The sequence below is a fragment of the Austrofundulus limnaeus genome, unplaced genomic scaffold, assembly GCF_001266775.1.
Source record: "Austrofundulus limnaeus strain Quisiro unplaced genomic scaffold, Austrofundulus_limnaeus-1.0 Scaffold458, whole genome shotgun sequence".
Classification (NCBI taxonomy): Eukaryota; Metazoa; Chordata; class Actinopteri; order Cyprinodontiformes; family Rivulidae; genus Austrofundulus; species Austrofundulus limnaeus.
The window spans coordinates 231572-252681 of NW_013952860.1; the positions used below are offsets into that span (position 1 = coordinate 231572).

Consider the following 21110-nt stretch of genomic DNA (forward strand, 5'->3'; position numbering starts at 1 on the left):
ACATTTTAGCTGTTTTACTGCACATTTGAGCTGTTTTGAGCTGTTTTACTGTACAATTGAGCTGTTTTACTGCACATTTGAGCTGTTTTACTGCACATTTTAGCTGTTTAACTGCACATTTTAGCTGTTTTACTGTACATTTTAGCTGTTTTACTGTACATTTTAGCTGTTTTACTGCACATTTGAGCTGTTTTGAGCTGTTTTACTGTACAATTGAGCTGTTTTACTGCACATTTGAGCTGTTTTACTGCACATTTTAGCTGTTTTGCTGCACATTTGAGCTGTTTTACTGCACATTTTAGCTGTTTTACTGCACATTTTAGCTGTTTTACTGCACATTTTAGCTGTTTAACTGCACATTTGAGCTGTTTTACTGTACATTTTAGCTGTTTTACTGTACATTTTAGCTGTTTAACTGCACATTATAGGTGTTTTACTGTACATTTTAGCTGTTTTACTGCACATTTTAGCTGTTTTACTGCACATTTTAGCTGTTTTACTGCACATTTTAGGTATTTTACTGCACATTTTGGCTGTTTTACTGCACATTTTAGCTGTTTTACTGCACATTTTAGCTGTTTTACTGCACATTTTAACTGTTTAACTGCACATTTTAGCTGTTTAGCTGCACATTATAGTTGTTTTACTATACATTTTAGCTGTTTTACTGTACATTTTAGCTGTTTTACTGCACATTTTGGAACAAATGAGCACTTTTGATACTTTTATGTTTTTTTCTGCTAATTTTAAATTTTAAACACTTTCACCATCTGTGTGCTAATTTTAACTTGTGCCTGCTACCTTTAGCTTATTTTTATGCTAATTTTAGTTGTTTTTTTTCCGCTATTACTCTCCTTTTTTCTATTCTGTTAGTTTCTGCTTTTTCGCTCTTCTTTCAACTTTTCAAATGGATCAACAGTTTTGCTATGAAACATTTTCAGCTGCATGTCAGCAGCTTTCAGCTGAAGTTTTCAGCAATCAGAATCCACAGCTTTTTGGCAGGAACTGTAATTTCTCCAGTTTTCTTTACYAAGGCCTTTGGGCACATGAGGAGGTGATGTTGGGGGAGGGGCATATTGTCTGACGTTACCTGTGGAGTCCTCCTGTAAGCCCACGTCGAAGGCCAGCTTGTCGGTGAGGGATCGTGATGTGGTCAGACAGCTCAGGTACTGAGGAGCAGTTTTTCATCAGGACATAAATATGTGAAAATAAAAACTCACGTTTGTGTGTCGTTTAGACGTTTTTAGACTCACCATGCCTGAGTGGTGGTGTCTCAGAAGGATGGCATGACCGTACAGTAAGGTGCGATGACCTCCACCCTGAGACGACTGCAGTGGAAACATCAGGATTTAATCACACCACGCTTTAAAAACAAACAATATCTTACCTGCTCTAAAGAACTCAGTACGGAGTGTAATTCTGACGGGACCAACGAGCTAACAGCTAGTTCAAACAAAACTGCAAACTTAAAACATCTCAGATTAAAAAACAGTTCATGTGAAAACTATCTGTACAGATTCATAAAAACTGAGGCTGTTCAAACAGCCATCTGCTACAGGTAAGATATTAATTAGTCATACTTTTAACAGAGCCCAACTATAAAAACAAGACGAAACAGCAGCAGATAATACTTCCCTTCCTTCAACACTATTTTCAGAAAGAATCACAAAAATGTGGCCAACGAGACAAACTTTTCTCAACCAGTAAAGTTTCAACAAGAAACAAATGAAATTATTATCGAGGCTGATGATGGATGAGCTCCATCATTTAATCAGCAAAGCTTTGTGTGTCTCTTTAATCTGCTGTTAGATTCAGGGTCAGGTATGTGAASAGGCAGCTCTGCTCTGCATTAACACCTGCCGGTGGGGGACAGGTGCTGCTGCTCGGGGGGATTCCCCGTGTGTTAAAGAGGAGAGGTGTCTGGTTTCTGCAGCCCCCCTGAGAGAGGCGGGTCTATTCCAGCTCTGTTTATCATCATCTACAAGCTGTTCAGTGACGACTTTATCTACAAATAAACTTTCATTTAAACTAATAAAAAGATTTATTTAAATCACTGCTTTTTATACTTTAAAACAGTTTAATTTCATCATAAAAACTCCAGGCTGTGGGAACTGGAGTCGCTGTGGGTGCTACAGCACCCTCGTGCACATGACAAGAAATAGTACGTATCAAAAATAAAGAAATGCATAAAAATGAATTTAAAGTGGAAAAAAAGCATCTATTCACTAGTGTTATGCTAGTTTTTCATCCATATATGTATACTACAACTTCCTGTTTTCAACAGATTTGTGTTTAATGCAGTTTCTACAGAGTACTGAAGTTTGTTTTTTAATGGATCCCTGATTAGTTGTAACATTGCTTTATTTAATAAACATGTATATTAACTGTAAAATAAAGACTGTAAAAATACTGTAGGATATTGAGTTTTTATAATTTTTAAAAATATATTTTAACAGACGGAGTCATTTTATTTCCACACAAAGCATTCTGGGTAAATGATGACGTRGATAGGTCCTCGGTGCGAGGCTGCTAGCGAGCTATATCCACCCTGAAGGTTAATCTTGGACAATATCTGATGATCGACTCTTTTAAATGAAACCAGAGAGCGTTGACAGAGAGGAGAAGGTAGAAATGACTCAGCCTGGAACTGAAAATATGGATGGAGGACAACAGAGCTGCTTCATGGAAGAAGAAGCTCAGCTTAGCTTGTTAGCTTTAGCGTTAGCCCCGATGCTATCACCATATATATGTATTAGCTCAGCGCTACACATTCTCCTCTCATCACTGAGGTCCTCCATCCACATGACAGAGAGGGGAACACAAAAATGACTCAGCTGCAACTGAAAATATGGATGGAGGACCTCAGTTTAGCTTGTTTGTTGCGCTAGCACCGAGCTAATACATATAAGGCAACATAGGGTCGGTGCTAAAGCTAACAGGCTAGGCTGAGGTTCTTCTTCCATGAAGCAGTTCTGTTTTGTGTGTAAATAAAATGGCTCAGTCTGTGTTAAAATATATTTTTAAAAAAGATAAAAACTAAACAGCCCACAGTATTTTTAGTCTTTATTTTACAGTTAAAATATGTTTATCAAAATAAAGTCTGATGTTACAACTAATCATGGATCCCTTTAAACTGTGACTGTATGAAAACATCCAGCCGGTAAGTATCGGCCCACTTCAATGACTGATTTTTATTTTTATTTATTTTTTGGTTACAGCTGCAGGTTTTTGCGTTAAGGCATAATTAGACAGTTTATATAAAAATGTGTCAGAAAAGGATGAACAATGAACACATTAAAATTATATTAAAACTCTATAAAAAAAAAGAGCTGGTGATATTTCTGAACAAAATGAAAACACAATGAGATGTAATTAATCACATTAAATGCTCGAAACATCGTCTAGAATAAAAAAACTCCTGTTAATAAAAACCACACAGAGATGAAGGGCACACCTACAGTCAAGAAGACCAAACAACACGACATCGTTTCAGGAAACAGGACAGAAACACAGACAGGAAGTTCTACACAGACGTACCCATTGGTCCAAATCCACTGCCTGCTTGGCAGGAAGCAAAAAGGGGAGGGGCATCAGATAACCCGTATCAGAATTATTAAACAAAAACAGAAAATTTGAGCTGAAACATCAAGAGGATCATGACTGAAGGCTTGTTGAATAAGCAACACGATGGAACTAAAAACCAAATAACCCAAAGTTTCCTGTGATTTTGAGTCAACAGACACACCACCTTTAAAGGGGCGGGGCCAGAGGGGAACCTCCGGCACCTGATTGGCCACCGCAGGTTCCATCAAAACGCTGCGAGCCTCACCTCGGTCATCTCCACGGTGTTAGCCAGCATCTCCACCAGCGCTCGCACCGACAGCGACTGCTCCAGGATGAAGCTGCAGATGGCCAGGTCGGGCGGCACATTCTGCAGGTGAGTCACAGACACACAGGTGAGGAGGAGGAGAAGCTGGGGTCCGGAACAAACCGAGGAGCGGAGGAGAAGGGTCTCACCTGAGCGTTGGATGTGGTCTCTAAGAAGCAGAGCCGGTTCCCGAAGCCCTCGCAGGACAGACACAGCTTGATCTGCTGCTCCTTCAGGACGGAGGCGGTGCACTGCAGGACCACCTGGTCATCCTACACACACACACACACACACACACACCAACACCATTAAACCTTAAACAGACATTTTATTCATCCCTCTGCACGATGATGCACAAAAACTTGTGATGATTATGTAATATTTGTCCTGAAGGTTTTTCTTTGTAATGTTTTCTGCTGATTATAAAATAAATATGATGCAAACACTTGAAAGTTTGTATGAAAAGAACATTTGTATAACAGTGCAAGTGGGATTCAAGGTCAGCAGAATTTTTTTAACACTTTTTTTCTGAAAAGGCCCTGTTGTAAAAGTTAAACCTTTCAGCTCGACTGAATTTACCAAATTAAAACGTTCTGGAAAAGCGTTTTATTTAATTTTATTAATTTGGTGATGTAGTGAACCCCAGCTAGACGATGGTAATGAATAGTGATGTTTCACGACTATCCTTCATTTGTTTCCTTAGGTTTTTATATTAAATACTGTAGAGCTACCTGACATATAAACAGACCATTTCATAGTTACATTATCACAAATGAGCGAAGCGATACGACCTAACGAGTTTATCAGGAAAAAGTCGAGGTTTTTATGTAAACCCCATTGTAACTGCACAAATAAAACAGGTCATTTTAAGGGATGTCCGATAATATCAGCCTACAGATATTATCGGTTCGATATTAGCATAAAAATGTAAAATCTCTACATATCTGTATCAGTTTTTATTCTGATAACAAAAGCCAAATAAATTAACGCCTGGATTTGACCAAAATGTGATAATAAATGCTGATGACATCATCAAACTGTATTATCTCAGGGAGATCAAACTATTGTTTGAAACTAAATGTTAAAAATAAATGGCACTTTTTCCCTAACTTCAGTAAAACGTTATTTATTTTTGTACAATGTTTACCTATGGAAAGCACCCAGTGAGGTATCAAAAAGCAGACATAATGTCCCTGACAGGATGTGATGTCACCTTAATATTGGTTTGTAACATTGGTTAATATCGTAATCAGAAATTAAGTGTTGAACAATATCGACATATCAAATATCGACAAAAAGTCAATATCAAGCATCTGTAGTAATTTTATGTTGTTATACAGCCCAATGTATTTACTCTAAACTAATTTGTGTTAAACTTTCCTTTAGGATCGTGGATGAGAATTTTCATAAATATCTAAAATATAAATCTGTTTTTTGAACTTGTTGAAGTTGCACAACTACAATGACATTTTCATAGCAGTTGACCTGTGACCTAGATAGCTAGGCTTCATTTTATTTCATTTTTCTTTTGATTGTTTATTTGAACAGGGACAAGTGTCGAGCATTAACAACACTTTACACTACAACATTTATAGCCAGAGCTAATTTGCAATGCCCGTCCCTAGATGGGCTTTTAGCAACATGAAATAAAAGTGTAAAAAACAGTTAACAAATAAAAACATCACAATATTAAAACTCACTAATAAACCCATAAACCAACTTAAAGACTGTTATGGACTAATTATCTATCCGTTTCACCTTGAAGCTGTCCAGTATTCATATATCTCATGTTCAGTGTTAATCTGTGTTTGCCCAGACAACAGGACTCCTCAACGGACTGAACTCTCTTGTTTGATAAGAGACTCTTTGAGCTGAGAGCCCTGTGATTGGCTGGATAGTACATTAGTCAATCTGTGATTGGTTATAAGCACGTCATATGATGTTATCATGGTGTATATTATTGGCTGTGTCTGCTGACATGTCAGCCACAAGCTGACAAATCTTCCTGATTGAGTTCTGTTTGTTTGTCACTCAGAATTAAATCATTATTTATGACCATACACGCAGACTTTCTGTGCATTATTCCAACGTGTTTCTGCTTTCTTGGTGAATCATGCGACGACAAAGACAAATCATTAAAATGTGACAGTTCAGTTATTCATGACTACAAAGCTACGCGCATGCGCATTTGTGATAAAACTATGAAATGGTCTATTAGCATAACTTATCATAAATTAGCTCCAGCTTACATAAACAATTAATGAATTTTTCTTCCACAAAGAAACTTTCAGTTAAATTGTACCATATTCACTGGCGTTCTCCTTAAACCATGTAGCATGTTGCTAACATTAACATTAGCATCATAATATGTAGCAATAATAAAACAGTAACATTGAACTTCAACGCTTTCATAAATAACATTCATTGTCTTAAAAGTAGTAAAATATGTTGTTCCCATTTCAGCTGGGCTTTTAATAAAGTCTGACCATTAGCCAACTTTAGCTCTTTTTTTTTTTACCTAATCCAGCTAACAACACTTACGCAGATCAGATGGTAACTTCACAGGAAGTTCACCAAAATAAAAGCCTAGTTAAATAAAAGAAAAAAAGCCTCATACAGACGTGTTACTGAGGAGCATTTTGGGGTCAGTTACAGGTGAGATAAAACAGGTTGAGACAGTTTGGTCCAACAGGGCAATGACCTCAAACGCCCATCAGAACTGGTTCTGATTGGACAAACCATGCTGACATCACATTTCTGGGATGGCCTTCCCAAAGTTTCAACCTGATTTAAAGTGCCTGTGACATGCCTATCCTTCAAACACAAAAAGTCAAAGAAAATATCTTCTTATTTAGGAAAATTGGCATAAAACACATGATTTAACCCATTTTGTCCCATAACTGGCATATTTTGTTTTGAATTTGGCTCATCTGAAGTGAAACAGGAAGTGACATCAAAGGGGAACTCTTTAAGAAAGAAAACTTTCTGGTCTCTGTTTATTAAAACAATATTTTTGAACTCTGACTCTTCATCTCTCTTATAGAGACTAAAATTATCTAAAGAAAAATCAGAAAATTCCCTGCTGTCTGTGTTGTTAGCCACTGTAGCAAAGCTCTGTTTACATTCAGATATTCCCCTTTGACATCACTTCCYGTTACTTTACATGCAAAAATCTTAACTGTTCATCTCAGTGGCGTGAAATTGCTTTTTCAATACGTTGTCCACGTTATCTTTCCAAAAGTGCGTTCGTATTTATCACAGAAATTTTATGTCACAGGCACTTTAATATGTATATTCTGATTAAAAGCAAGTTTTTAAAGGAAACTAACCAGTTTAACTGAACACTACCAACTCTGTCGAGAAGAAGAAGTTGTCCAAGACTTAAAAGACTGAATGTTAGAAATGAGCTGTGTGGATATTTCATATAGATGTTAAATTTTGATCTTGTAAATTTTAGAGAAAATCCATAAAAAAGCCATGAAAAACTGTTCAAATTAATCATTAAAAGCCCAAAATAAATCAGTCCTAGGAGCTCATCTGGTGAGAGTTTGTAAAGGTCTAACAGAGATAAAGATGTTGTTTAACTGATCAGCTGCTAACAGCTCCATTCAGGAGACACAATGGACACTGAATTCCACAAACACAAAGCTAATGCTCGGGGATTTGTTTCCCCTCCTGTTGGTCCCTGGACCTGGACCTGGACCTGGACTCTCTCAAACGGGTGTAAATCCAGCGATAAGCACCCCCTCCTGTGTGAAACCAACACCTGACACTCAGCATTCTCAGCTGCTGCTTCTGCTCAGCTGCTATCAAAGTGGAAACATTGAACCGGACAGACTCTCTGCTTCTGAACAGACCTTTCCTGAACAGGTTAGTTTTTGTGTTCTTGTCCCGTTCTCTGCCCTGTGGTCCGGTACCAGTCTGTCAGGTCTTCTGGTTCTGTTGTAAAGAACTCAGACAGTTTAAAAACCGAGCCCACCAGGTAAACAGGAAGTGATGTCACCAGAAGACTCACCACACTTTAAAACCTCAGAATCTCCCTTCTGCTGTCATCAGTCTGTCCTGAGCCTAGAGACGTCTCCTCAGCCCTGTCCTGTGGAGAGACTTGTCCTCTGTCCTCCTCAGCAGACATGAGCTAAAGCAATCAGCTCAAATGTTCCAGGTTGTCCAAGAAAAACTTTTAATCTTAAATAAAAGGTTAAAAATCAAACAGCTGATTGTCTTTTCTACATTTTTAAAACCCTGCTTGAAAATAAATTAAAAAGTAGCAAAAGGAGTAGCTAAAAGCTTACAGCAAAATGCTAGGTAAACCCTAAAAATAGCAGAAGGCAAGCTAAATGTAGCTAAAAGCTAGTTATAGCTTAAATAGCAAAATGCTACCAAAAATATTAAAAGTAGTAGCGAAAGGCTAGCTAAAATTCAAAGCTAGAAAAAGGTTATGGCTGTGTCCAAAACAGCAGGAYGGGTCCTCCAAAGGTCGAATTCGTCGGCCGCATACGTCACAGCGCCGCGACGAAGGACGTCCAAAACCGAAGACTCCTCCGATGCGGCCGACAAATACGTCCTTCCTTTGGCCCGAATCGAAGGACATGTCTGATGGATCCTTCCCGGCCCAGCGTATCCCATAATGCATTGCGGCCCGACCGGAGATTTTTTTAAGCTAGTAATGGCGGACGAAGCGAGAGAAAAGAATATGTTTTAAATAAAAATATGGTGATGTAAAAATTAAAAAAAATTAGCAGTTGCAATTCTAATACTTTTATCATTTGTATGTATAGACATGTTTTTAAGTATTATTTTTATCATAAAAAACGCGAAATAAACATGCACCTACAGCGTGTCAATTAGTTCTTCAAATGTTACCTTTAAGTTAACTTTATTATTTTGTGATATTAATAATGCTAACATATCAATATTTTTCTAATTTTGATCTATTTTTGCTTCTGTTTAGCATCTTCATTTTTGCTAGGTGACATGACGTACGCCGGGGTGGACTGGAGGCTAGACCGTCCAAATTCACCGCCTCTTTTTTCCGGTCTTCCCGGTCTACAAGGACCCGACCCACCTCGACAGGGTAGTCTGGGTCCTCTGGAGGAACCGGCCTGTCCTTTTGGACATAGTCTATAGTAAAAGTAGCCAAAGGTTTGCTAAATTCAGCTAAAAGCTAGTTATAGCTTACATAGCAAAATGCTAACAAAATATTAAAAGTCATAGTCAAAGGCTAGCTAAAATCAAGCTAGAAAAAGGCTATACTAGAAGTAGTCAAAGGTTAGCTAAATGTAGCTAAAAGCTAGCTATAGTTTAAGTAGTAAATATCAGCCAAAAGTAGCAAAGTCTAATCAAACATTAAATGTGCCAAAAAGCAGGCTGTAGCTTCTGTAACAAAAGGGTAGCCAGAAGCTAAAACTATCAAAATGCTAGCTAAACATAAAAAGCAGCAAAAGTAAAAGATAAAGCTAGTAGCTAATTTGAGCAAAAAGTTATTTAAAGTTAAAACTAGGCTAACTAAAGGTTAGTAGAAAAGGTTTAGCTATTAGCACCATAAGAAGACAGAAACAGCCACTCCGCTGAGGTGAATTATTGTTTAACTTTTTTTTTTTTTACCAGCTGTCTAAACGCTTGCTGCTAAAAAGCTCCGCCTTTTTGTACATAGCTCCTCCCTGGAGCTTAGTCTGCAGCCGAACTCTTCCCYACAGAGCACACCTCCCCTGAAACATTGTTGTGAAAACATACTGGAGTGGGAGTGTCAGAAATGGAGGAGGTTCTTAAAGAGACAGAGGCTAATTTCAAGGTGTTTATCAGCATTTCCACATGAACTGAAGGTAACATAGTTACATAACTGTGGTTTAGATTTGAACCATGTCTGGAAAGTTAATAATACACCCCCTTTAACAACAAGCTCCATTGTAAATAAACAAAAATAAACCAATACAGAAGTTTTTCTAGAATTTGAAAGCATCCAAGACTTAAAGCTTCAATCAGCAACAAGATTAAAGCTTTTATTTCCATCTAAATGTCTGAAGGTAAAAAAAACTCCATCAATGTGAACAAAGACAYCTGTGAGCTACTTCCTGTCTGACCACCAGATAATCTGAGGCAAACCTTCAGGATTAACTCACTCACTACAKTTTCAGGATTATGTGATGGAACCACAGCGAGCAGAACATGAAAACACAACACGACGTCTGTCGTGTACCTTCAGCTGAGCCGAGTCAATAAACATCATGGTTTACAACAGAAGCACATTAGAGGCCGACAGCTGMAGGATCTGAGCCATGTGGTGGTCAGGGTCAGAGGAAGAGACAATGTGACAAACAAACACACAAGTGTGTGTTGTTTACACTGAGGTCATTAAAGCGTCGAGGATTTACAGCCAGAAACACAGTTAGAGTCTGAAACTGAACTCAAAATTAAAAGTTCAATCATATTTTATCAAACATTTTTTAATTAGAACTGATTCTCTTTTTTTGATTCTTTGATTTAAAAACTGATTTAACTTGAAAATTTCGTTATCTGCAAACAAGCATTAGATATTTTTAATTTTTTCTTTTGCTGACCACTAGGGTGTGAAATTATTATTTATGTAAATGTATGGGTGTATGTATATATTTATATATATTCTTTTTTGTTAAATGGGGTAGATGTTAAGATTTTTTTCTTCTTTCTGCTCCCTTTCATTTAATGATTTTGTGTTGTGTTGAAAATTGTTTTGTTTTTAATTAAATGAAATAATAATAATGTTTAATTCTAAAAGATTTTTGCAGAATGAAAAATTAGATGTACAAACATTTTGCAATTTGTTGTAAAATAGCCAAAGTAGCTAAAAAGTAGCTGAAAAAGCTGAATCTAGCACAAAGAAGCAGAAAAATCACACTTGTGTAATTAAGCAGTAAGTAGATGAAATTATCCCAAAAAGGCAAATTTAGCTGAAAAAAAGCTCAAATTAGCTGAAAAAGCTAAATCTTGCACAAAGCAGAAAAAGCATGCTTGCAGAAATAATCAGTGGTTAGCTGAAATTATCACAAACGGTTGAATTTAGCTGAAAAAAGCACAAGTTAGCTGAAAATAGCTAAAAAAGTAGCTTACATTGCAGAAAACTGCTGAAAGAACCTGATAGAAGCAAAATAAATGTTTATCAGAGTAGCTGAGAAGAGCAGAAAGAAAAAAAAGCTAAAATTTGCTRAGCTTAAATTAGCACAAAGAACCAGAACAAAGAGTGAAAATTGCAGAAAAAATGTAACTATTTTAAATGATTTTAAGGACGTTGAAGACAACTACATTTATTTTCTATGAGAACAMAAATGTCCAAATATCTCAGAARGTATAAAYTGCTGAAATGCCAAAAGTCACAGCTGAAACGTGCTGAAGAAGCTCGACGTTTTGACACACAAATTGTGTGTTTTAGTCATTTTCCTGCAGACTTCTAGAAGCTGCAGGGCTGTGGTCTTCCAGGATGTTCTGGTCCAGTGTGCTGCTGACTCCGGGACTCTCCGAGGCATCGATTGTGGAGGAGGAGGAGGGAAACCGTTCGATTGGTCTGACGGGAGAATCCTGACAGGGATTCCCCTCTGAAAACAAACAGAATCAGCGTCTCTGAGACTCTCTGACGTCTCAGGGATTCTCTGCTGCCAACAGCCTCGTGAGGAAACACACRCTGCTGTGCACGCCAACTGCTCCGCTACTACCACACCAAACTTTAGCTCAGTGTTAACTTTGTGTTGTAAATGTACGCTAAGCTTCCAAAAGTGTCATTAGATATTTTGCTAACAAACACAGAATCACAGGCAGAAGAAAGTCATAAAAGAGGTAAAAACTGATAGATTTTATGTTTTTATTGATTTTTTTCTTATTTTAATAAAAATTGTTCAAACAGACATTGTTTTTTTATTTTGTGTTGCTGTCTTTACTTTGAAACTAGCAGTGTTGTATAAAGTACCACAAAGTGATACTTGAGTAAAAGTACAAGTATCTTACCAAAAAATTACTTTGGTAAAAGTTAATGGCTGGTTTAGGAATATWACTTGAGTAAAAGTCTTAAAGTATGTGATATTTGTTGTAGTTAAGTATTAAAAGTCAAAGTATTGATTTAAAATGAGCAGTTAGATTTTCTGTAAGGACATTTATTAGGAGGTGACCTCCCCAAAAACTGCAGAAATGACTGTTGTATTAAAAGAATGAATGGATGTTAAATTTAGGATGYACTAGTCCAGCTGTTTCAGTTTATATACATATATCAAGGCTGCACAAAGCTTTTCCCCAAAATGAAAATCTATCTGAGGGCTGCGGCCAAATGTAAKAATATAATTCATGAAATACAAATACTTCTTAAGTACAGTCCTTTGATTTGAATGATTCTGTCCTGCTGGAGTGTGACATGATTTGTTTGTGTACAAACTAATACACTATCAGAGTTTTATATATTTATACTTCTCATTCAACCACAGTTAAATTCACTCTATCTAGGAGGCTCAGTTTATATGGATAGTTTTTATTTTTTACAACAACAAGCTGCAATGAAATAAAAGTAACGACTTTATACTTCTTCACTTTTTAAAAAAATGTAAGTAGAAGTAAAACGTACGCTGAAAAATAATTACTCAAGTAAAGTACTGATACACAAAAATTTTACTTAAGTACAGTAATAAAGTATTTGTACTTAGTTACTGTACAAATGGAAAATAGTTTACGTTGATTTTAAGGGTTAATAATTAAATCTTTGTATTTAGAAACGTATTTGCAGATATTTATAAATGTGAGTGTAATTCATTAAAAAGCCATAAAGTCCAACCTAATAAAGAATATATTGTATAAAAACTGTTCTATTAAATAAATACATAAAATGTCATTTTTAAAATTCTTTCACTTTAAAAATGGCAATTTTTTATGGATTTCTGCAAGGTTAGTTTTTATTTATTGTTTGTTTTATTCTCTACAAATACTGAAAACTATACCACACCACTATAATGATTCATGTCAACAAATCACAACAAAATCTGGTGACAAAATCACTTCAAATGGAAAAAATCCCATCAGAACCAAAGATTTCAGGATCAAAGTTGCCTAAATGCATAAAAACCATTAAATGAACTAAGTTCTGTTCCTGCTGCTGATTCTTCAGCTCCAGAAGTTTTCTGTAGGTTTATTAATCCTGCGCCCKCCCCGCCGCCTCTCTGCTCCTATTTTAGTTGTGTGCACCTGTCACTATCACGTTCTGCTGAGCAGCAGGAACTCTGAGGGCTCAGATGAACAGAGCTTCASSMMMAAMMMSGRRGRAAMMWMAAAAAWWAAMMAMCMAMSGMMCMMWTYYKRMMMSSMAAMMMAMMAAAAAAAMYTTTMMRKTYCARGGRAAAAWAAMAAAAACACAGAAATGTGACATAAAAACAGAAATGAACCATCGGAAAAGGAAAAAACATATTATTATTATATATTTTTCTTCTTCTCAGTCGAACAAACTTTAAACAAACTGCTTCTTTATGGGAAACTGGAGACAAAAACAAGAAAAATTCTGAAGATCTAATAAATAAAATGCWGACGAGGCGACAAACAACCTAACAGTGATGCTGAATGATGTCACYGCTGAGACACCTGGGCCTGATGTCAACAGTGAACAGGTGTGAGTGGGCGGAGCTGAGGAGCAGACACTGAACATCATGAGAAATAATAATGGAAACAGAAAAAGGGATCATGGCGTTATCTTTAGTGAACGGTTGGTGTCAGCGTGACGCAAGGCCCCTGCGACCCCGACCAGGATCAAACAGGTAAAAATGAGGGATTTTAAAAAATGTCCCAAACCTTCAAAGGTTTTTGGATCTTTGTTTCGTACGTGGACCTGCTGCTGCTACAAAACATGTTGCTGCTGCAACCTTTCTAATTATTTATCTAAAATAAAATTCCCTCTGTAAATAAAGTGATCTGTTCAATTCACTCAAAAACAATCGCTTTAAAATCTGATTCTGACTTTATTAGCTTTTAGCTACACTTCTTCTAGGTGTTAAGCTACTATTTTGTAATTTTTAGCTTGAATTACTGCTCTGCTTCTTTTAGCATTTAAGTTACCATTTTTTAACGTTTAGCTTGAAGCTACAGTTTTGATAAAACTAGCACTTATATAGCAAATTTTAGATTTTAGCTTCTATTATGATGATTTTATCTTTTAGATATGTTTAACTTTTAGCTATCAATTTGCTACCTTTAGGTTTGAGCTGTCATTTTGATATGTTTAGCTTTTAATTGACATTACTATCTTTAGCTTTTACCGCATTTAAAAAAATTCAGCAATTAGCTAACATTTTTCTGTTAGCACATTTCTGCTTTTTTAGTTTGTACCTACAGTTTATGTAAGTCTGGCTGTTGTTTGCTAATTTTAGCTTTAGCATCTGTTTTTAGCTACTATGTAGAACATTTTAACTTATAACTTATTTTATGTTAAATTTGGCTTTTAGCTACTGTTTAGCATTTTTTTTAGCTTCACCGTTTAGATTTTAGCTACTTTTATGATGGTTTTAGCTTTTAGATATAGCTATGTTTAACTTTAAGCTATCAATTTGATACTTTTTGCTTAAGCTTTCATTATGCTACTCTTAGCTAACATTCTGCTACTTTTAGCTTTTAATTACCAATTTTGCTACTTTTAGCTTTTAMCTCATTTTTAAAAAACTTTTAGCAATTAGCTAACTTTTAGCTAGCCTATTTCTACTTTTAGTTTTAAGCTGTCTTTCTGCTTTTTCTAGCTTGTAGCTGCAGTTTTTATAAGTCGGGCTAATTTTAGCTTTAGCATCTGTTTTGCTCATTTAAGCTACTATGTAGTATATTTTAGCTTAAAGCTAATTTTTTGTTGAATTTAGCTTTTAGCTACTATTGGGTTGCTTAACTATTTAGCCTTTTTTAGCTTTCATTTTGCTCCGTTGATTTTTTTTTGTCCTGGTTTTATGTTCAAACATTTAGTTAGCCTTTAATTATGTTTAGGGTTTAGTTAGCCTTCTGCTACATTTAGCTTTTAGCTAGTTTTATCTTTATTTTAGCTCTCTGAAAGCATTCTGTTTTTTTTAAGCTTGAACAACTCAGTTTCAAAGTTACTCAGCAGAATTTTCACACAAAATTTTTAAGTTAAAATTATTTTTTCCAGTAAAATCAGTTGGCATCAAACTAATTTAGTATAATTTCAACATTTTAACGTGTAAAGACCATAAATTATTGAATGAATGATGATAAATCTGTTTTTGAAGCGTTGGTTGTGTGGTAGCAGCTAAGAGTGATCATGTCCACACAGACACACACACCACGCCTCCCAAAGGATGCTGGGAAGTAGGACACCGGCTCCTCCGGTTTCTCCCTCCAGAGCCAGTGAGCTTCTAGTGGCCCGCTAAAAAAAGGCCCTTCTGTTATGGAGCGGAGCTCGAACTCAGCTGCCTGCGTGATTTACAGCACCAGCGTGTCGCCGTGGAACCGTGACGCTGCAGAGACACGTCACCGGCTGGTGGTGGTCGGGAGGCGGTGGGACGTTTTCAGAAAAGATGGCAGTTCAGGTGGTCTGACGTCACTCAGCTTCACCAGTCCCAATCAGAGGCTCTTTTTAGCCACAAAACCAGAAACAAATCAAACAGCTGCAGAGTAATCAGTGCTCAAAAATATCTTTGCATCGTTGTTGAACTGGAACACAAAGAGGGTTTTTTGTCTCCATGTGTCCTCATGATGGACTGGAGACATGTCCAGGGTGTCCCCYGCCTCTCAAACAGTGTCAAACACCGTTTGAGGGGTATTAACTTTGTTTTTACAACTAATAAGTCACCACAGAGGTGGCGGTCTTATCAAAATGTCCCRCAATGCACTGCTGCTGAGGTAAATGGGATGTGGACACACCTGAGCTGGATGCTGACAGGTGAAAGTGGGCGGGGCAGATGAGAGGAGGAGCTGAACTGAAGGAAACAGTTAAAACCAAACTATGAAAAACCACTGTCCCTGCCCTGATCCGATCCAGAACCAGAGAACAGCTGATTTAACCCCACAGCTCCAAAAACACTAGACTTGGTTCTGTATCTGTGGTTCTGATCCGATCTGTGAGCCGGGCCATGGTGACGGAGATAAACCCCTTGAAGTTCAACAAGTATTAATAATTCACACTAAGCTGCAGCGTTTTATCCTTTGAAGTTCTGCAGGCTTATTGTCCCGTTCTGACCGGACCTAAAGGCCAGCCCGTCTGCCCGGTTCTGATTAGGGTTGGGCAATATTGGCAAAAAAATTAATCATAATTAATTGTGATATTTAGCCGATAACAATTAATTTGACGATTAATCCCCCAGAGTCCCTGGACACCATTATATCCTGGTCACATGACCAACGTATAGGGAGAAAATTGGCTCTTTGTAAAACTCTTTTCCAAATTGTGTCAAAATTACAGACTTCAGGCTATACATCAAACTTTAAATTGTGTTGATTGATAAACAAATTACACAACTTTTTTTTAATGTTGGTCATATTTGAATCAGAGAGGAGCACCATGCGGTTAGTCTACCTGGTGGCATTAATCATATTAATCTTCAAGTGCCAAAAATTAATCGATTAATGTTTTTCTGACGATTAATTGCACACGATACGATTATGCCCAACCCTAGTTCTGATGAGACTAAATAAATTCTATATTTAGTTCTGTAATGGAGCAGAGCTGAGCTGCATGAGGTCGTCTGAGCCGACAGCATCGTTCAGATCGTTTCAGCTTTGAACTGTTTATTTTAGCATCTAATTAGATCAAAGAGTCATCGAGACAAAACAAATCTGTCAATCAATCCTCAACTCAATCAACAATTATCMGTTTTTAATCATTTCTAATGGAACAGAAAAAACTAAGAGGAGGCTTACAAACAGCTGCTAAGTTACTTTTAGCTTTCAGCTCATATTTTGTTAGTTTTCGCTAAAGGTTTGTGACTTTTAGCTTTAAACTCATTTCATGTTACCTTTAGATTTTATCTAGTGTTTTATTGTGTTTGTCCTCTGGCTAGCATTYGGCTTCTTTTAGCTTTTGTTAAGTGTTTTTCTGCCCTGCTAGAATTAGTCCCTCATGGCATTAAGCTAATGTTCTGCTTCTTTTTGTTTTAAGAACAGTTTTCAGCATTTTAACACTAGTCAGTTACTTAATTAATTAGTTAAGTATATAGGTAATTAGTGAGTGAGTCAGTCAGTGAGTCAGTCACTCAGTGAGTGAGTGAGTGAGTCAATGAGTGAGTGAGTCAGTCAGTGAGTCAATCAGTCAGTGAGTGAGTCAGTCAGTCAGTGAGTGAGTCAGTCAATCAGTGAGTGAGTCAATCAGTCAGTGAGTCAGTCACTCAGTCAGTGAGTCAGTCATTGAGTGAGTGAGTGAGTGAGTGAGTGAGTCAGTGAGTCAGTCACTCAGTCAGGTGAGTGAGTCAGTCAGTTAGTCAGTCACTCAGTCAGGTGAGTGAGTCAGTCAGTTAGTCAGTCACTCAGTCAGGTGAGTGAGTCAGTCAGTTAGTCAGTGAGTGAGTGAGTGAGTGAATGAGTCGGTCAGTGAGTCAGTCACTCAGTCAGGTGAGTGAGTCAGTCAGTTAGTCAGTGAGTGAGTGAGTGAGTGAATGAGTGAATGAGTCGGTCAGTGAGTCAGTCACTCAGTCAGGTGAGTGAGTCAGTCAGTTAGTCAGTCACTCAGTCAGGTGAGTGAGTCAGTCAGTTAGTCAGTCACTCAGTCAGGTGAGTGAGTCAGTCAGTTAGTCAGTCACTCAGTCAGGTGAGTGAGTCAGTCAGTTAGTCAGTCAGTCAGTCAGTGAGTGAGTGAGTGAGTGAGTGAGTGAGTGAGTGAATGAATGAGTCAGTCATGAGTGAGTCAGTCAGTTGGGTGAGTGAGTGAGTCAGTGAGTCAGTCATGAGTGAGTCAGTCAGTTGGGTGAGTGAGTCAGTCAGTGAGTCAGTGAGTCAGTCAGTCAGTCAGTCAGTCAGTGAGTGAGTGAGTGAGTGAGTGAGTGAGTGAGTGAGTCAGGTGAGTGAGTGAATGAGTGAGTGAATGAGTGAGTGAGTCAGGTAAGTAGGTTGGTGAGTAATTTTTTTAAATTCACAATTTAATTTTATCAAAACAAGCTTTAACTTCTTTAGAAAACCTACAGACACATCAGTTGAAATATCTTAGTACATTAAAACTACGTAGAAAACTGTAAAATGTGTATTTTTATGTGTACTACTTCATATGTACCATCTTAAAAGCAGCTCAGCRCTCTGAGGTCACTTTGGGAGGATTTCCCCTCTGAGTCGTCGCCTCATCACCATAAATCTGTTTTATTCCTCCAAAGAAAAAGAAAAGCTGCAGTTTTTGGTCTCCTTGCAGACTCTGGACAGCTTGTGGCCCCGCACCGACCGGCTCCACTTTCCTCTGATATAAATAGATACTCATGATAACAGATGCACCAGTTCCTGTCTGTCTATTTGCCCTCGCACATGAACTGCACCTTTTTTATAAATCAACAACATTCTGACTTTAAAAGAAAAAGAACTAAAACGTTCATTCCTGTGTTTTAATTTGATAAAATAATGTAGGTTAAAAAATAAATCCATGATGAGGTTCAGTAAGAACAACTAATAAGGAGGTCATGGCTCATCAGGGGCGCAGCAAAAATAGTCAACTATATTCAGAAGTCAGGCTCAGTTCTGCAAAATGCTGCTGCAGATCCAATTTTAAAGAAATCTCCTTTTAGCTCATTAAAGCAGAGTTAAAAATAAAAACATTTATTAGATGTACATCTGCTGTTTTAGTATGTGGCAAACATATGAAAAGAAATTATTTGTGTTTTTTTTAACGTTTTGATCCAATCTCAATATTCCACGCGACTTTTAGCTCATTGCTTAGAAAGCTTTTTAGCTAGCTGGCCTTTTAACTAAGCTTTAGTTAATTTTAGCTAGCCTTTTGCAACAGTTAGCTTGTAGCTAACGGAATTTGTTAGTCCCTTTAAAGAGACAAATATTCCTTATAGTTACGCTTTAAATAAAGTGCTTGACTTTAATTAGTATCTCAGGAGCGTTCAAGACTTTCACCAAACATTTAGCTTGTTTAAAGCGAACAGTCRCCGGGTCGCTTGGTTTGGTTCTGTTCACCGCACCGAACCCGAACCCGGAGCCGAGACCTCAAAGATCTGAGGAGCTCAGAAGATTTAAGATCTCTGCGTTAAAGAAGCTTAATATTCCTCTGACCACAGCTGACAAGACTATTAACAAGTAGAAGGTTCACAAGATTATAGCCAACCTCCCAGGATGTGGACGCAAGAGGACATGCAGCCCCATGTTGTGTGGATGATAAAAAAAAAGAGCTCAAAAAACCTTCAAAACCATTCAAGCTGAACTCCACAATGAAAGTACCTCAGCACTGACAGAAAAACCCAAACACCRGACAGAAATTCACCAACAAGAACCTGACAAGAACCAAAGTTTCTGGGACCAAAAGGATGAAACTGGTTCAGTKTGGACCCAGTCATATCAGTCTGGTTTTTCTCTGACAGCCGTGGAAGGATCTCAGATTTATCCATCTCTGTAGGTTTAAAGTTGAATCTCAGAGAGTCTGAGTTATTTCCTGAGTGTTCTGTGATCCTGCAGCAGCCGGTACACGCTGGTCCTCGCACACTCACCGTTCGCAGGAACTGGATCTCCTCCTCTCCCTCTCCTCCTTCTGCCATCTTCCTCCCGGGGTCTTTCTCAGCTCCTCGGGAGAAAGACAGAAAATCCTGGTGATCTGTCCGCTCAGGGTTTTATATATGTCCGTCCTCGCTGCTGTGCTCCCTCTGTCAGCCTGTGAGTGTGTGAGTGTGTGTGTGTGTGTGTGTGAGTGTGTGTGTGTGTGAGGGTGCTGGAGGACAGTGTGAGTCCTCTGCTCTCACCGGGCTGTGAGAGAGTGACAGGAGGCTCCCCTCGCTTCCGATCCCCCTGATGGGAGGGATGGGTTTCGAGGGGCAGGCACCTTGTTACACATACCCCCCCACACACACCCCCCCCCACACACACCTCAACAAGCTGCCATGTCTGCAAAAGCGGGCCACTCCTCACCCCCGCACCCCCCGCCCTCGAATGTGAGGCTATAAAAGGAACGAGGAGAACACATGCGCACTCAAGCAAGTCTCATGCAAGTTAGCAAAATATCTCATCACCTGCTTTAATGATGTTAGTCAACAGGAAGATGCTTCAGATCAGTCAGTTTAACAGATATTAAGCAGAAATCTGGTGGTAGTTGAGATCATTGATCTATTTTACTGGACTGGACATCACGTGACTTATCGTGTGCCACACAGGCACCATTATGCATCGAGTTTTCACTCAGGAACATCCATGAATGGTGGTAAAAGGGGGATGCAGCAGACAGTCATGCAAGGAATATCAAAAAGGGATGCAATATTTTACCATAAATTGTCAACACTACAACAACAAGATCAAGGTTATCACATTTTACAGGTCATTAAAATATTTTTTATTTTAAAAAATGTCGGAGATGCAGAAAGTAGGTCAGTTATGCAGCCTGATTTTGACAAACATGTCGGGTAAACCAAGGAAAAGACATAATTTGCTGTTCCAACAAATTATTATATTTTTTATTAATATTGTTATTATGTTAGGATAATGAGGTAAATATAATGGACAACAGTCAAATTACCTTTACTACTACTAGGCTGAACTGTGTAGATATTACTGGTACTGATGTTCTGTCCAGTYAGCAGGTATATCCTGTAGTTTATGATTTTATATCAGAGGAAAAAACTCTAACTTTTTTTCCTTCACCGTACATTTCATAAACTAAGCTGTGGAGGGACCGACCGCATTTATCTTATGACCAGCTGGAGGAATTTGTCTGTAGTCACTTCAGCGTGAAAGAAGAACCAGGAAACAAATGTAAAATTAGAATTACATACATACAGTATATGAAACACGACTCAGTTTTAAGGGGCTTCTACTGTAAATACGTTAGCAAAAACCTATAATAAAAAGTTCCCAGACTGCTTATGGATTTACCTCTTGAGCAAATACATATTTTTTACATATCACAACATCAACAATTTTCTCAGCTTTAATTTAAGCCATATTTTATAGAAATCAGATAAGAAATGAGGGTGCTGTGAATATTTTTGTGACAGATTGACGAGCATCCAGAATCAAAACGCTACTGTTTTGTTGACATGACTCAATGCATAGCAATGGCTCCTGTGACGGCGCGTCGCTAGCCATAGCAGCTAAAGGTGATGTCCAATCCAGTAATATAGAT

At 37.8% G+C, this 21110-nt stretch overlaps 1 protein-coding gene across 1 annotated transcript in view; it reads right to left on the bottom strand.

The window, feature by feature from the left end:
- ryr1b (ryanodine receptor 1b (skeletal)) overlaps positions 1–19717 on the bottom strand; it is a gene marked incomplete in the record, with an annotated part of 103334 nt that extends 83617 nt beyond the window's left edge. Inside the window, 5 exon segments of the mRNA XM_014025145.1 lie at positions 1091–1169; positions 1254–1328; positions 3830–3931; positions 4018–4140; positions 19489–19717. Of these exon segments, the coding sequence (XP_013880599.1) occupies positions 1091–1169; positions 1254–1328; positions 3830–3931; positions 4018–4140; positions 19489–19536 (427 nt within the window).
- Between the last annotated feature and the right edge of the window lie 1393 nt (positions 19718–21110).